Genomic DNA, 18,458 nt, shown 5'->3' on the forward strand with positions numbered 1-18,458 from the left:
ATTTTTAGAATTTACTCTTCATTCCTATTTTTAAAGCTTCCTAACTTGTTACTCCATTCTCACTTGCATGTATTGTATTACTTGCAATTTGTGTGTGCCGTATTCTTTGTTATTGATTGCTTATCTTTTTACTGTTTTATATTTTACCACAAATGTCAGTGAACAGAAATGTCAACTAGTCAGTATATTACAGTACATAAGCTATGCATGTAAACGTAAATTTATTTTTAATTTGCTAACCTATGGAAAATATTCTTCCGATTTTCACGTATTATTTAATTTTTTAATTGGTAATAAAGGTTAAATTTGTGCTTAATATATCTTTACTTTTCTAGTCTGTGGATAATATTCCTCCTATTTTTGCTAATTAGAATCGCTGTAGAATTAAATTGAATTAAAATTCAATTCACAAACGTGATCACAATGACCGGCACTTACTACACATCGTATAAGTGAACAATACTTTACTATGGTGAGTCCATCGTAACATGATTTGATTGTACAGTGAACCAATTGTAAAGCGGGGATCCATTGTATTTTTAACTACAGTAAACCCCCACTATTCGCAGTCGCTGATTTAATATAAAATGAAACCTTAAAAAATGTGAATTTTAAAGCGCCGTGAACATTTTCCGCCATAAAAAAACATGGGCGTGGCTAAAATTATCTTTCCCGGTCAAAACAGCGTTTAGTTGGTGGGGGGAGAGGGGTGGCAAAATCGCCAGCGTGGATATTTCTCACGCTAATCCTTGTTCAGTATGTGTTATGTGCTTGCCATGGAAGGTCTCGTCGTTTGTTTTTAATTTATATGCTTATAAATTGAATAAATTTATCAGTTTATAAATTGATATGCTTACAAAAGTGATAAATCTACCATTTTGCAGTTTAAAACAGACTTTTTCGAGTGTGTTAAAGGAAGAAAGTGACTTTATTTGGACAAGTTCTTTCTAACCCATACAAAAATATGGCTACGAATAACAAGGGAATGTGAATGTGAAATACCAAAGAAGATGATGACATTGGCGAATAAAATTGAGTTATTAGACAAAATTTCTAATGGTGAAAGTGTCTTCTCAGTGGCAAAACATTATAAAATCAATGAGTCAACAGTACGATCAATCAAAAAATCTGCCGTAGTGTCCGTGAAAACGCGCTAATTGCTTCAAAAATTTGCTCTGTAACTCGTGATGTTAAATTAGAAAAAATGGAAAAGGCTTTAAATCTGTGGATAGAAGACCAAACTCAAAATAAAATTCCGTTAAGTTCACTCATCATTCGTGAAAAGGCAAAACTCCTTTATCAACACTTTAGCGAAACTGGTGATAGCACTGGCGGGATAAGTTTTTTAGCTAGCAAAGGCACTGGTTTGAAAGATTTGTTTGAAATTTCTAATAAATATTACATTTAATGTTAAATTGTTTCTTATTTTCATTTCGATGCCATATGCTTGCATTTCACTATGTACATAGTCATATTATGAAGGTACACATAATACATACATAGACAAAATTTTAAACTAGTTTTTCTTATATATTTCATACTTTGGAACGGAACCCCTTTATTACTATGGGAGCCATAACTCAGTTTTCGGTATTCGTGGCATTTCTCAGGAACGTAACCCCCGCGAATAGTGGGGGTTTACTGTATTTACATTAAACTTCGGTGAAGACAGGATATTAGAGCTGCAAAAGGAATTAGAAAATGTGAATTGGAATATCATCGATTTGGCTGAAACAAGAAGAAGAAATGAATCACTTATAAGTTTAGCAAGTGGAAATCTGCTGTACACCAGTGGAAACAGTGAAAGGAGTGAAGGTGGAGTTGGGTTTCTGGTCCATAAAGATTTTAAAAACAACATTTTGGAATTCAAAAGTACATCACCAAGGGTGTCAAGACTAATACTCAAGATTTCTAAGAGGTACAAGCTAAAGATTATAATGATTTATGCACCAACATCCAGCCATGATGATGAAGAGGTTGAAAAGAAATGTACACCGAAATAGAGAGTCTTCTAGATGAGCAGAAAACCCACTACACTATTTTTATGGGGGACTTCAATGCTAAGGTTGGAAAAATACAAAACAGCGCAGAAAGGAGAACTATAGGAAATTTTAGAATTGGTGAAAGAAATGAAAGAGGTGAAAGACTTGTAGAATTTGCAGAATCTCAAGGACTGTCAGTAATGAACACTTTTTTCAAGAAAAGGGTGAACAGAAAGTGGACATGGAAGAGTCCAAATGGTTTAACTACTAATGAAATCAACTTCATCCTCACTAACAGAAGATATATTGTGAATGATGTTACTGTCCTGAATAAGGTAAATGTTGGAAGTGATCACAGGATGTTAAGATGTACACTTGATATAGATGTAGGAAAGGAAAGGAAAAAACTGACTCGAGTAAATAATACAAAGGTCTTTGAGATAACAGAAGAGGAGAAAAGGCAGTATGTACTGTAACTTAAGAACAAGTTTGAGCTTCTGCAGACTGCTCAGGACCAAGATATTGACGAGGAATATTACAACTTTCTGAAAGTGATAAAGCCCAAGAAACCTATAGGGAAAAAGAAATCCAAAGAAGAAAAAATTAGTCAAGAAACTCTTGTCATGATGAACCGAAGACGACAAATGAAAAGCAAGAAAAACACTGACAGGGAGAAAATTGAGTATACTGAGTATTGCAAAGCCATTAGAAAGAGACTCAGAGAGGACATAAGAAGATTTAACACAAGAAAAGTAGAACAAGCATTAAGGGAAAACAAAGGATTTAAATCAGCAGCCATGAGCAGTAATACAGAAAGACAAATGATACTGAAACTCAAATGATACTGAAACTGAAGAATAGCAATGGTGTACTTATAAACAGCAGAGTAGGCATAATTCAAATAGCAGAAGACTACTATAGAGAATTATACAAGGATCAGGGGAATGATGCCAGCAGTGGGGGAAGATGGATTGCAAAGTACCAACACATAAGACATACCCGATATTCTTCCTGATGAGGTAGAACATGCATTGAAGAAAATGAAGAACCAGAAAGCCCCGGGGGAAGATGAAGTTACTGTAGAGTTGTTAAAATTGGGAGGAAGAGACATAACACAAAAACTGGCAAGGCTCTTCACAAAGTGCATTAGAAAAGGTGTGACGCCTAAGCAGTGGAATAATGCAATCATAGTTTTGCTGCATAAGAAAGGAGATAAATCAGAAATTGGAAATTATAGACCAATTAGCTTGTTATTCCACATCTACAAGTTGTTCACAAGGGTCATTACTAACAGATTAGAAAGAATACTTGATGAGAATCATCCGAAAGAGCAAGCTGGCTTTAGGACAGGATTCTGAACTATGGATGATCTTCACGTAATATCACAGCTAATGGAGAAAGCAAATGAATATAAAACACCATTATGCCTGGCATTTGTGGATTATGAAAAGGCATTTGACTCCGTACAGCATAAGGCAATGTTTCGGGCACTGGAAAGACAAGGCATAGATATCCCACATATTATGATTTTGAAGAAAATATATGAGAGTGCTACCTCCTGTATTAGACTAGACAAAGACAGTAGGAAATTTAAAATCGAGAAAGGAGTTCGACAAGGAGACACAATATCTCCAAAGCTGTTTACTGCTGCCCTTGAGGAAGCTTTCAGAAGATTAGACTGGTCGCAGAAAGGAGTCAATGTGAATGGAGAGTACCTAAACCATTTACGATTTGCAGATGACATTGTGGTCATAAGCCACGATCCCAAAGAATTAGAGGAAAATCTTAATCAGTTATGCACAGTTAGTAAGGATTTTGGACTAAAGATGAATATGGCTAAAACAAAAGTAATGATGAACAAGTATGCCACAGAAAGAGAAATAATGATTGAAGGAGCAGTAATTGAAAAGGTGGGTCATATACTTATCTGGGACAAGTTATTAGCTGTAATAATGATAAATGGCTGGAAGTCAAGAGAAGAATAAATTTTGGATGGATAGCATTCAGGAAATATAGTCACATACTGAAGAGCAATATCACAGTTTGTCTGAAACGTAAAATAATGAACCAATGTATACTCCCCACCATGACTTATGGAAGTGAAACTTGGGCACTCACCAAAAGAATGGAAGAGAAGCTGAGAACTACACAGCGAAGAATGGAACGAATTATATTGGGAATCAGACTGTTAGATAAGAAGAGAAACACATGGATTAGGCAGAAAACTCAAGTAAAGGACATTCTTATCAAAATTAAAGAACTAAAATGGTCTTGGGCAGGACACATAGCTCGAAGACATGATGACAGATGGACTAAGAAAATAACAGAATGGTATCCAAGAGGAGCTAGAAGAAAACCTGGAAGACAAAGGCAGAGATGGATAGATGAAATTCATGAGTTAGTGGGTATTAAATGGATGGCCAGTGCTCAAAACAGAAGGAACTGGAAAGTTGCTGGAGAAGCCTTCATCCTGCAGTGGATTGAAAATGGCTGATGATGATGTACTGTCTATGTACATAGTCATATTATGAAGATACATATAATACATACATAGACAAAATTTTAGACTAATTTTTCTTATATATTTCATACTTTGGAACGGAACCCCTTTATTACTATGGGAGCCATAACTCAGTTTTCGGTATTTGCGTCATTTCTCAGGTATTATCTCTAAATACAGTAAACTTTGGATAATTGGATAATTGGGGCAGCTGCTTAATTGGGCCAAAATGCACTAGTCCTGATGTGTTCCAAATAATAAAAATAAAAAAGTTTAAAATTTTTTTTTTAAAATATTAATAACATAATAAATCTCTCCTCCCCGCACAGGCATTCAGGATTCAAAGCCTCCTACTCTTGTGTACAGAGGAAAAAATAAAATAATTTTAAAGAAAGAAGACACCATCCTGGTCCACTATCCCTCACTTAGTTACTTACATAGTGCCAGCAAACGCAAAAAAATAAAAATAATAATAAAAAATAAATAAATAAAATTAAAAAAAAAACGAAGACCAGGGTGGTCAGGGGAAAAAATAAATAAATAAAACACCTCTCTACTCCCTACCCAAATCTCACCCTGGCACTTTATCCCTCACTAATTAATTAATTTCCACAGTGCCAGCAACAAAAAATGGAAAAAATAATAATAATAAAACAGAACAAGAATAGGAGGAGAGATAGAAATCTATACAATGAACAGTTATTAGTTTACAAATATCCAGACTGATAACTGTTTTCTTTATAATCTGACACGTAATTATTTTCATTTCCATACCTCAAATCACTAATTACATTCTTTAATTCAGCTCTGTAATTCTCATACAACAAACAATCATATAATACATGGCATAAATTTTCTTCAACACCACATGCACAGTAAAGGTTTGACTTTAAACCAAAATAATATAATTTACTATTCAAAGAACCATGCCTTGTTGACAAAAAAGAAGTCTCCATACTAGGAAAAAACTACTTATTCAGTTTAAAGTATGCAGAAGAAACATTTGGAATAAAAAGTCTGGTGACCACACCATAATACTATCCGTCCATCTAGCTTGCCAGGTTTCCATTAACTTAGCATATATTCTTTTCTTTTCAAACTTAGGATCAATGTTAAGGTTGCATAAAGTGTTTAAACATGTGAAATTATTATGCTTCCTAATATGGTAACAGAAAGCTCTATATATTATAAAAAAATCTAACGGCACGTGGCCTGCTAATACCTGCAGGTATTAGCAAGCATTTATTGACACAGTTCTGCAAACCCTCTGAATTTCCAACGATACTGTTCTTTGAACAGAATTTAACTTGGCTTTAAACTTAATCTTATTCACACAAGTTACCAACACTGATGGTACATAAGTCACTGTTGGCAGAAAAACTGCCATATAATAAAGATTTAAAACTGATCTACGTAACCTCCATTCTGATCTAGAAATCCGTATTACTACTGTACTAAAATGCTTAATTTTATTCATCAAATAATGCAAATGTGGAATAAAAGTTAACCTAGCATCTAATAAAACACCCAAATACTTAGTTTGGGTAACAAATTTAATTTGCTTACAATTTAACAAAATTTTTGGTGGTCAACTGATATCAAGGTGACCGTTAACTAACATCATAACTGTTTTTTAACTGTTTTTTCTTCTGAAACTGTTAATTTATTTACAATAGCTTATGATGTTAGATTCTGAAGAACCATTTCACCCGTCTCTTCAATATCTCTTCTTGAGTTACCAGGCACACAGATAAGCAGATCATCCGCAAATGCTATTTTATAGTAAACTGTTTGTCTCGATTTAATTCATTGGTTCAAAACCAAATTCCAGAATAGGGGACCAACATAGATCCCTGTGGGTATCCCCTAGACACTAATTTCCTGTAAGTTAAATGCTGTGCCCTTACAATTATCTGCCTTGAAGTTAAATAGTTTATTACAACCTGGTATATTTTCTCTGGACAATGGAGCTGTCTTAACGAGTAAATAATACTCCCATGCCAGATTGAATTAAAAGCTCATGCAAAGTCAATGAACAGAGCAAGAACATATTTACTATCTGCATTTTTAACATAAACCACCAAATCATTAATCATGTCCTCAGTAGATTTGGATTTTCTAAAACTATACTGAAATGACATCTCAATGTGGTGTAAATTCATGAAGTCACTTAATCACTGGAAAATCAATCTCTCAAACAACTTGCCTAGGTTAGATAACAATGATATTGATCAAAAGCTCTTGGGTCTTGTTTTTTCTTTACCTGGTTTTTGCAACAATTTTAGAAGGGCACATTTCCAGAAAACAGGAAATGTGCCTTCCAATAAACATTTCTTATACATATTGAGCAGAACTGGAGGATGTATCTCTAATAACTTACTGATACTGTTGTTGTCAGGTAAATCAATCCCCGGAGTTTTATCAACATTTATCTGTTTGCTGACTAGTAATTCCTCTGCTGTAAAAAGAGAGAGAGAGAGAGAGAGATCCTCATTGTTGACATATGCTCTATTATCTGCTCTCATCTTATGCTGTTCAAGAGTATCATTACTTATACAATCCTCAGGAAACAGCTTGTATATGACAACTTTAATAGTTGTCCCCCAACTAACTGTTTCCCTATCATCTTCAATTACTGTGTGAAATACATCCTGCTCTATCTTTTTATTAATAGTCAACTTATACAGTAAGTCCCCAAGGTTACTGTTTCCTGTAGTTCTTACCAGATTCTACCATGATCTTAACTTATGCTAATAAATAGCCTTATGATAATCCCTCCTTTTACACCTAAATATTTCCTTATAATAGTTAGCCTCTTCTATATCACGAGACCTATACCTTTGAAATTGCTTCCTGGCCGAAAAAACGTCTTGCCTTAAAATTTTCAGTTGTTCTGACCATGGTACCTGCTTATCTGTGGCTTTCCTATACCTAGTTGCATACTTCAAAGCTTCAAAAAGTACATTTTGAATATAAAATGTCAAAACAGTTAATGTAATGTATGTATATATGTATTTATGGTCACTGGTGGCCCCTAGACATATGTCCAAATCCACCTGTTGTCACTGCTCTTTATTGTTTCTTTCTACATAGATAGGGAGCAGCCAACACTCTGGCAACCACTACCCAGCCCCAGAGGACAGGTCCACTAATCTGTCTGTGCTAGCTGCACAAAAATCCTGCACCCTCTGGTAGAAGTGCTAGTCCAGAGGGTGCCAGAAATCCCACTCCCAAGTTGCCCAGGCCTGGGAGCCAGCAAAAAAAAAGAAAAAGAAAATAATAATAATAAAAATAAATAATAATAAATAAATTTTAAAAAAATAAAAATAAATAAATAAAAAAAACACCCTCTTCACCAGGTAGTGGAAAACAAGGTAACCAATACCCAAATGGAGAGGAGAGAAACAAAAAAAAAAAAAAAACTCCCAACCAAGCCCGCAAGTGTATTCATTTGCACTGTACAATTTTGCAGTGCCTGCAAAAAAAAAAAAAAAAAAAAAATATATATATATATATATATATATATATATATATATATATATATATATACAACAATACCTCGCATAGCACTGATAATTGGTACCAAAACTGTTCTATGTTATGTGAAACTGTGCTGATTGAGGTATAATTATAATGGGTTTTAATTGAATGTGTACCAGAGAAACAGTCTATAAACAAATTATAATAAATCTATAAACAATTTGCGGTTGATAGCCAATTAAAAGGATTTGAAATTAAAAATATTGCAAAAATTTTATTAATGAAAGGTAACATCATTAGAGATGAGAAAAAAACTTTATTGTTTATTTAGGTATTTCAATAATAAAGTCCAGTGAAGTTGTCTCTTCTCTCTCTCAGCGTACAAGTTTTTGGTGCAGTCAAAAACTTGTACGTTGAGAAAAAGAAGCAGCAAAACCCATCTTGTAAAATTTGCTGTATCTTGATGCTACGTCCAACATCCAGATCTCCGTTCATAATCGCCTTGCAGGCCATGTCAACCCCCCCCCCAAAAAAAAAAACTTTCTCCAATTCTTCTGTTGAAAATTTTTTGGTGCCACTTCAGTGTTATCCACTTTAGAATTGTTTTTCTCTTCTTCATATGCAGTTTGTTCGTCAATTTCAAGGAGAATTGCATCATCTAAGTCATTTGCATGTGAGTCAATGCAGTGATGTATATTGGCAGTGTCAAAAAGTTTAAAATCCCAAATCTCCTCCGATCTTCACAATGTCTTTGGCAATTGTCTGAATTTGTAATTCAAAACCAGTGAAATAATTTGCCAAATGGGGCAAAACATGCTGCCAAACAGAATGCATGTTGTTGGCAGTGACTTCTAGTCAAGATGCAAATATATTTTCGATCGTGTTTAAAGGAGTAAAAAATAAATTGTGAAATGAAAAGCTATCATGTCATCTTGTCAGGATGGAATTAAGAATATTGAACACTGTTGCTCTTTGCTAGTGACTGCCTGAGGGAAGCTATTGGTGCATGTGAGACAATAGAGTTGGCACTGCAGCATATATGTGCGCGTTCCTAGGCTATGACAATGCAGCATATATGTAGAGTACATATCTAGGCTATTGAATGAGTATTAATATGTACAGTAAATTTAACCCAAGGGCTCACATCTGGTGAGTATGGGCTTGGCAAACCCAGGGTCCTGAGCTGGATATCATCATTCTCCTCTTTCTTGCTCTCTTGGTGATTCCCTTCTACTTCTCTCTCTCTCTCTCTCTCTCTCTCTCTCTCTCTCTCTCTCTCTCTCTCTCTCTCTCTCTCTCTCTCTCTCTCTCTCCCTCTCTCTCTCTCTCAGGGTAATGCGGATTTTTTTTTTTTTTGGCTGGTGCAGCATAAGCCTCAGGCTTCCTTGCACCATATGGTTAATAATAATAATAATAATAATAATAATTTTTGACTTAAACTTAATTGAAAACTGTGTTATAGTGAAACCCGTGCTAAGCGAGGTATTGCTGTATATATAAAATAATAATAAAATTTAAAAAAAAAACACTTGAGTTTGAAATTGAGAATTTAAAAAAAAAAAAAAAAAAAAAACATAATTCAACTACTATCTATGTGGCAAGTTTCAACCTTTTATGGAAAACTAGCCTGGCAAAATCTTGCATTGTTACATAACAATTATAAATATTTCGATAAAGAGTTTCATTACCAGGACTTAAATCGGGTATCACCTCAATCAATTGTTGCCTATAAGGCAAATATAAAAGATAATTATGTAATATGTGACTCCAAGTTTCCTCAGATCTACAAACAAAACGGATCCAATACTAAGCCAAAATAGTATATTTTACTTCTTAACGAGACATACCCAGTTAGTAGATAAGATAGTTCCATAGATAGAACCATCTATTATTTTCATAATTAAAAGCAAACCGAACATTCGAAATAAATAATCTAGTAACAGAACCTGTTATACTAACCTCCCACCTCTCCTGCCAAAGAGCCAACATTTTTCCTAATATAAGCTTCCTCTCCTTTTTGGGATCTCCTGTCAAAATGGTTAGAGTTAGCGCTGTGAAAATCTGTGGGTATGTCATTTAGGGTATGGGGAAGCAATTTGTAGAAGAAGAAAAAATAGTTCAAATTTCTGCCACCAGGGGAAACTGCGCTGCTTATGAAAATGACATCCTGTTAGATAAAAGCAGAAAGGCCAACGCCAATAACCATTATGGCTCTTACAAAAAACGAACTTGCTCTTTTAGTAAACCTGTTCTACCAGAATAATAGTAATGCTAATGCTAATGCAACACTACGTGAATATCAGAAACTTAAAGATTTGCATCAAGGACCTTTGATGTTGGTGGGGCTTCGAAAACTAATAAAGAAATTTGAAGTGACCAGGGAGTTAGGTGTAATTGCAGGGGATGACCACATATTGGAACGGAGGTAGTGGATGAAGTGGCAGTTGCAATGGCCTCCAGATCAGGATGCAAAACACTCAGTCAGTAGTGCCAGAGGTTTGTCAAGAGACCTGAACCTTCCTTGGTCTACTGTACATAAAGTGCTTCAAATAATTTTATGCTGGTTCCCATACAAGATTCACATAGTGCAAGAACTAAAGTCTTGTGATCAGCAACAATGAATGGACTTTGCTCTACGATTTCTGGCTTGTATGGAACTTGAAGATATATGAGCTTGAATGATCTTGTGGTCTGATGAGGCACATTTCACTCTTCATGGGGCTGTAAATGCACAAAACTGCCGAATATGGGGAACTTCTCGTCCATCTGCTCTGCATGAAAGACTACTACAAAGTCCATGCGTTGTGGATTCACAGCAGAATTTATAATCAGACCATTTTTCTTTGAAGAGTCCACACCTTGTGGTCCCATAAAGTATACGGTAACTAGTGCACAGTACTGCGCTCTTCTAAGAGATCACCTCCGTAGCCAGGTGGGCAGGAGCAGCAGTGCGTAGCACACGCTTCTTGATTAGACCGGGGTTCGAGCCCATGACCACCAAATACGGAGGATGCGAAAAGGTCAGGGAATGACCACCGCATATCCCTGGAGCAATATGGCCTTGGTTGCTAATGCTCCTAAAAACCAAATAACAAACAAACATTATTCCAACTCTTCAACATCCCCTCCCCACATTGGTCAACAAGTGAAGGAACTTCCCCATTCAACATTCGGAATTAAGTTCTTATATTAAAATCTAATCCTAAGTTAAGTATTCCATCTCATGTTTACAGTACCAATTTTTCCCCTCCTGTCCAAAATTTGAACTAATTTTTTTTTTTTTTCTACAAATTGCTTCCCCATACCCTAAATGACATACCCACCAATTTTCACAGTGCTAACTCTAACTGTTTTGACTAGGATCTCCTGAATAGGGAAACTTATTTTATAATCACTCGGTACAAAGTTGTTGTATAATGAATGTGTACATTGCACGTTCATATTAATGTGGTATGACAAAGTGTACTATTTTCCTAGACTCTGTGTTGTAAATGCCATTAAATCATTGGAGCCATCTCAAAGTATGACAAAATTTACTTTAAAATATTCACACAGAGAAGTTAGCTCATACACTGATTCACATTGATAGTTATATATAAGCATATGACAGTGTTTTATTCTAGATATTTTACCCTAATTATGTATTTTTGATAGCACAGAAGCCAAGATGCAGTCAAACCACAACTGGATATTGTTATTCCCATGAATATCAAAGGTGGTCAGAAGAAAGCTGGTAGGTATAATGAAATACCATTTATGTAATCATGCACAAAAATTTCCTTTTTTTACATGGTTTTTACTAGTAATATACATACAAATTAGTAATCATAACTTGAAACACTAAAATATTTGAAATTTAATTGCATGTACTAACTACATGCATGTTAATAACTGAGCTCAATAATATTGTGTTTTTTGTTATGAAATTACTTAAAAATTTTGTAACAAAAAAAAAAAAAAAAAAAAACTAAACAATTTAAAATTTAATTGCCTCTGCTAAGCTTACATTAATAACCATGGTGCAAATAACACTGTAATAAATGTTGAAAACACTGATATTGAAGTCCACTGCTGGTGTACAATAACTGGTACAAATCCACTTTCTAAGGAATTGCATGAAAAGAAAACCAGTTCTTGTGGTACTATCTATCATAAAAGAAAGAGAATACCACCATTCAGTTTGAAGAAAAAATTTCCAAAAGGTGCAACACAGTTATTCTACACAAATATTATGATGGCACTGTATTGGATGGTTAGAAAAGAAGTTAGGATGCTGACAACACTTCAGGCAAACAAGATGGTTGACACTGGCAAAGTTCACAAGAAAATTAAAGAAAAAATAATAAAGCTAAAATGTGTAAATGCATTTAAAAAAAAAAAAAACAAACAAACATGGGCCCCGTGGACATATCTGATATGATGCCAAGTTCAGTAGAATATATGCACAAAACTGTAAAGTGGTAATACAAAAAAAGATTTTACATTTTGTAGACATATGCTTATTGACTGCCCGTGGTCTTTACCAAGAGCACACCCAGTAAAAAAAAATTCCTGCTGCAAAATTTCAGTTATTTGTAATACAATAACTTTCAGAAAAGGAAGAACTGGCAGAAGCATTTCAAGTAAACCACCCTCCAAGACTAACTGAATACCATTTTCCTTCTACTACTGTGCCCAGTACTAGTGCAAGAGAGCTATATGCGCTGAGGTACTGTCATGTTTGTACATACACTAAAAGAGGACAAAAGAAAAGATGACAAATAAAGATACAAGATGTATGTATTCCAAATATAATGTGGGATTGTGCATCAATCCATACTTTAGATTTTACTGCATTGCAACAAACTTTTGACTGTACTTTGTTTTAAACTATTCTGATATTCTTGTGTGCTATAACAGCAGTAAAACATTTCTTAAGTTGATAAAATATGTTCTACTAACATATCATTTAAAAAATATTATTTTTGCAGCATTTTCTTACATTTTCAGGAAAGACTACTTTATTCAATATCCAAAAAAGCCATGCACAAATTCCCTTCCATCCTCATAATGTTTTTCCATTATTTGTCTCAGAGCAAAAATTAGATCTGTGATCAGTTTGCCTTTTCTGAAGCCACTCTCTGCTCTTCCGTCATTATACTTTCAACCAACAACTCAGGCCACTGAGTTAGTAGCTTTAAAAGTCACTCAGTACCTAAAGGGCTAATAGCCATACAAATCATTGAGTTTTAACTTTTGCAATGAGTAAACAACAAATTTTAAAAAAATCACAAATAAGAAAGATTCCTTGGGTTAATCAGAAATTTTTCTTTAAAATTATAAATTTGAATGTTTTTTTTTTTTTTTTTTTTTAATATATGAAAACCCCAAACACGAGAGGTATTAGAACCTATAGTACTTAGTACCATACTTGCGTTGGAGGTTGAGAACACGAAAGATAATTTTTGTTGACATTAGACTTGAATTTCTGTAGATTGTAATTTTCAGGAAATATGTACGAAGGAAGGTTGTTCCAGAAAACGGCAGTTGAATAAATAAACGAGGAAGATGAAAAGTTGGTTCTGTGAGTTTGAAGTTGGACAGTAAATGGATGTTGGCTCGTGGCGGCATGTGTTCACACTGTTTTGAAAGAGAGAGTGGGAATTATAGAAGCCAATTCAGAAGAACAGTGCCCATGGAAGTATCTATAGAAAAGACCAGCAGAAACAGTACGTCTATGAGACAGCGAGTGGAGAGACTCTGTTAGAGAGGAGTCATTAATTAACCTAACTGCCCTCTTCTGAATGGAATCTAGAAGCCTGGGAGAGGTTTTGGGGGCACTGCCCCAGATGTGGGAACAATATTCCATGTAGGGCAGATTTGCGATTTGTACAGAGTGAACAGCTGTATGGAAGAAAAGCAATGCTGAGAGCGAAAGAGAAAACCAAGTTTTTTAGATGCAGAGGAAGCAATATTTGTAATGTAGTAGTAGTAGTAGCATGTGATGCAAGAAAGCAAGTGTATGAGCTTATGCAGCATCAGCTAAAAAAAAAAAAAATCACACCATTCCCTCCAAATGCCTGTCCAGTTCCTCTTTAAATTTATTTAACCTATCAACTTCCACAACGACAGATGGAAGCTTGTTCCAGCAATTAACCACCCGCTGGTTAAAGGCAAATTTCCACACATCTATTCTACATCTGTCTTTTCTTAATTTGAATTTATACCCCCTTAGGTTCGTAATCTGAACAAGTGGAAGGATACCATCAGAATTCAACACTTTCAAGGCCTTATACACCTCAAACAGATCACCGCGCAGGTGACTAGTCTCCAGCCACTGCAATTTGCAGAACTTAAGCCTCTCTTGGTAAGAGGATCCCTTCATTCCACTCACCAATCTTGTTGCCCTTCTCTGTATATGCTCAAGCAAATCTACATCCTTCCTAAAATGAGGCCTCCAGACCTGTATGCAGTACTCAAGGCGTAGCCTGACCATTGCCTTATACAGAGGGACAATCACCTCCTTTTCCCTGCTAGCAAAATTCCTATATATCATTGACAAAACCCCCATGACCTGCCCTGGCAGCCTGTCTGCCTTGTTCAGAAAACTTCATATCTGACTGCACAATTACTCTCAGGTCTTTTTCATTTTCTACCACCGTATGTGTAGTAACACACAGTTGGTATGTTTCTTTGAGGTTACTTCTACCCATATGCAATACTTTGCATTTGTCAAGGTTAAATTTCAATTGCCACTTCTTAACCCATCTGCCCAAATTATCTAGATCCTGTTGCAGTAGTACACTGCCATTTCTGTCATTAACAACCCTGCCAACCTTTGTATCATCTGCAAACTTCGAAAACTAAGCCTGATATACCTTCATCAATATCATTGATAAATATACAAAACAACAGAGGACCCAACACCGAACCCTGTGAGACTCCACTAATAACATTAGTCCACGAAGAGCAGCCCCCATTAATTACCATCCTCTGTCTTCTCCCACTCAACCATTCTTTTATCCATTGTAGCAACTTACCCTTAATACCATTCTGCTCCAATTTGTACAGTAGTCTTCCATGCACAACAGTGTCAAAAGCTTTCCTGAAATCCAAATATATGATATCAAAATTATTTTTTGCATCCAGTTCCTTTGTAACCACATCATAATATCCTATCAAATTTGTCAGACAAGACTTTCCCTTAACAAACCCATGCTGTGTCTGAATTATTGCTGCAGTCTTGTCTAGATAATCCTGTAATGCATCTTTAACCAGTGCCTCCATTATTGTACCCGGAACAGAAGTTAAACTAACTGGTCTGTAATTACTCGTGTATCTCTTCGATCCACCTTTGTGAATTCGGGATACATTTGCACATCTCCAGTCTGTGGGGATGTGCAAATGAGTCCCCTGAGTCCAAGGATGCTCTCATAATTATGACTAAGGGTTTGCTTACTTCCTTTGCTGCTTCCTTTAATATAACTGGATAGATCCCATCCACCCCAGGTGCCTTTCTTGTGTTTAACTTCAACAATTTCCCCTCCACTTTGCTCTCAGTTATTACAAAATCATTAAGCACCCTGCTACAATTTGATAACCTTCTGCCATTTTCAAACCTTAATAACTCCTCATGTGTGAATGTAGATGCAAAATACTCATTCAGTTTGTTTACTATCTGAGCAGGATCATCAACAGTCGAACCATCGATATCAAGTGGACCAATCAGATTAATCCCCATCCTTTTAGAGTTTATATGAGTAAAGAAATCCTTGCTGTTTTTCAAGGATAGCATCTATTGCCAAAGATTTCTCGTAATCTGCCTTCACCTGTCTAACCTCCTTTGTGACCTGATTACAGACTAGCCATAGGCCATAGGCTTATCTGCCTATTATATCTGCCATAGGCTTCTGAGTCACTTTATAATTTATATGCATCCCATGCATTTTTCTTCTCTGTCACAAGTCTCATTAGTTCATTTGATAACCATTTAGGCCTAAACCTTGAACAATATTTCTTAATAAGTATGAAATTTTTTGTAGCTTCCAAGATTAATTCCTTGAATGCTTCCACTTAGAATTTACTGTTGGTAACATCATCAGTTGATCCCACTGTACAGAATTTAAAAACTGTCTGAGACCACTGTACTCACCTTTACAAAAGCAAAAACCCTTTCCTTTACCCCTGATGGTAATTATATCTTTAAGTAAATCCCACATCAGTACACTGTGATCACTGCCACCTAGTGGTTCCTTTATCTGCAAATTCTTAATACATGAATGATCACTGCTGATAACCAGATCAAGAGTATTACCATCTCTGGTTTCCTCTCGAACGTGCTGCTGCAGAAAACAACTCTAATCTCTCTTGGCACATGTACTTGTGCCAAGAGAGATTAGAAGTCAGGGTAATCCCCAAAAGAGATATATCAACTTGCCTAGAAATCTGAGTGTCACCAAAGGTAAGAATAGGAGCAGAAGAATCCTTTTTCCGAGATATAAGACAACACTGAGTTTTAGAAGGATTTAAATCAACTAAGTTGTCTTTGCCGCACTGGAAAATTACCTGTAGATCGGCAATTAAGGAATTGGTAGCAGATATTAGAGAAGTTGAAGCTGATTGAGCAGAACAAGGTTTCTCAAAATGGAAAGTGGAATGCAATGTGCTGTCATCAGCAAAACTATGGATAGGATTTCCAGTCAAAGGAAGGTCATTAATATACAAGAGGAAAAGAGTGGGGGAAAGAACTGAACCTTGGGGGACATCAGCATTAGTGGAGAAGTTAGAAGACAGAGAACCATCTGCCATCATCCTCAGTGAGCGATCAGAGAGAAAACTGGATAACCAATTAAAAAAAACAGTTGGCAAACCATAAGATGGAAGTTTATTTAGAAGACCTTTATGCCAAACACGATCGAAAGCCTTTGAGATGTCGAGAGCAACTGCTTGTGTTTCACCAAACTTTTCCATTGAATTTGTCCATAAATGGGTAACATAAGCCAAAATATCACCAGTGGATCAACACTGACGGAATCAATGCTGGCGATCGTTGATCAGAATTGGTTGATTCTTGGTAGTTTAAGAGTTGGCGGTTAATTGATTTCTCCATTACTTTAGAAAGAGTAGAAGTAATTGCAATGGAATGATAACTGGATGGGAGGGATTTGTCACCCTTTTTATGGATATGAGCAAATTTCCGAGCAAAAGGAAAAACACCTTTGGAATAAGAAAGTGAAAAAAGGTGGCAAAGAACAGGAGTAAGTTAAGGAGCACAGGTTTTGAGAACAAATGGAGAAATACCATCGGGACCTGGAGCTTTCTTAGCATCAAGATTCGTCAAAATCCTTCTGGCATTGAATGGAGCGTGTTGGGAATGGTGGGAGGTGTTTTACCAAGATCATTAATACATGAGTTGGAAGAAAAATGGGATGCTAGCAGGTCAGCTTTATCCTTGGCTGAAGTGACAACAGAACCATCTGGTTTGGACAGAGGTGGGAGCAGAGATGGGCAAAAGTTGCAGCCAATAGCTTTGGCAAGAAACCAAAATGCCTGGCTACCATTAGGACAAGAAGCAAGTTTTCTACTCTTAGCCTGTTCAAACTCTAGTTTAGACTGATTAATAACTGCTTTACAATTGTTGCGAGCTTTGGTGTAGGCAGGAAATGAAACCAAAGAATTAGAAACAAGCCAATTACGATATGCAATGTTCTTCTCTTGAACAGCCTTAGCACATTTATTGGAAAACCAAGGTTTAGATAAAGAACGAGATTTTAAAGTGGATTGTGGAATAAAGGATTCCATTCCTACAAGAATAATTTCACTGACACGATCTAAGCAAACGTTGACATCAGGAGTTTTTAAACAGTAATCTGACCAAGGAAAAGAAGAAAAGAAATCTCGCAGGTCATCCCATTCTTGTAATGCCTAACAATACGAGGTTGGGAATAGCCATGAGATAAAGGCTCCATTGGAGAAGAGACAATCGGCCCCGGGTGCCAAGCGATTATTAGTGTAGCCAAGCGATTTCCAAGCAATCTATATATTGTGTGTGCTAAGCAAATAGTTTTCTTTAGGTTTTAAACACAATTTTCTTATTTATTTGTATTGAGAAATTTTTGCACTACAAAAAGTAGGCAGAGTTCCAGGAAGGAAATTCACCTTTCTGTTTCTTGTTAATCTTACTAACCAAACTAACTCAGCCGCTTGGTTACCCTTGTGGCACTGCTCCTGCCTCCCCGTGGCGGGGCCGGTAACCCGGAAAGAAAAGCTATCTTTCCAGGGCTAAAAGGAGCAAAATGATTTCTCCTACAGGACACAGGGATCCTAATATGGCTGCTCATGAGATAGAAGACTCTACCTCATGCAGTGCTAAACGTCAAAAAACTGACAGTGTACAAAGAAGGCATCCAATGCACCTTGTATTGCATTCGACGCAAGAACAGTCTCTTGGTAGTCTCTCGCCTTTTAAAATACAGAAATATCTAGAAAATCTAATAGGATCTCCGAAAACAACTAAG

The 18,458-nt window shown here is 35.9% G+C and overlaps 1 protein-coding gene across 5 annotated transcripts in view; it reads left to right on the forward strand.

Annotated features, from left to right (window-relative positions):
• The window catches only part of Upf2 (UPF2 regulator of nonsense mediated mRNA decay), a 695,457-nt gene that overhangs the window by 534,676 nt on the left and 142,323 nt on the right, over positions 1-18,458 (forward strand). For 4 of the 5 annotated variants that reach the window (XR_016547840.1, XM_090387842.1, XM_090387844.1 and 1 more), the window contains exon 36: positions 11,617-11,695. Coding sequence is in view for 3 of the 5 variants with exons in the window: in XM_090387842.1 (XP_090243968.1) it covers positions 11,617-11,695 (79 nt within the window). In the remaining 2 variants the exon portion in view is untranslated. The remainder of the gene's footprint in view (positions 1-11,616; positions 11,696-18,458) is intronic. The other variant, XR_016547841.1, reaches the window with a different exon arrangement.

Source organism: Mastigoproctus giganteus, chromosome 13, assembly GCF_048544385.1.
Source record: "Mastigoproctus giganteus isolate SK-2022 chromosome 13, ASM4854438v1, whole genome shotgun sequence".
NCBI lineage: Eukaryota > Metazoa > Arthropoda > Arachnida > Uropygi > Thelyphonidae > Mastigoproctus > Mastigoproctus giganteus.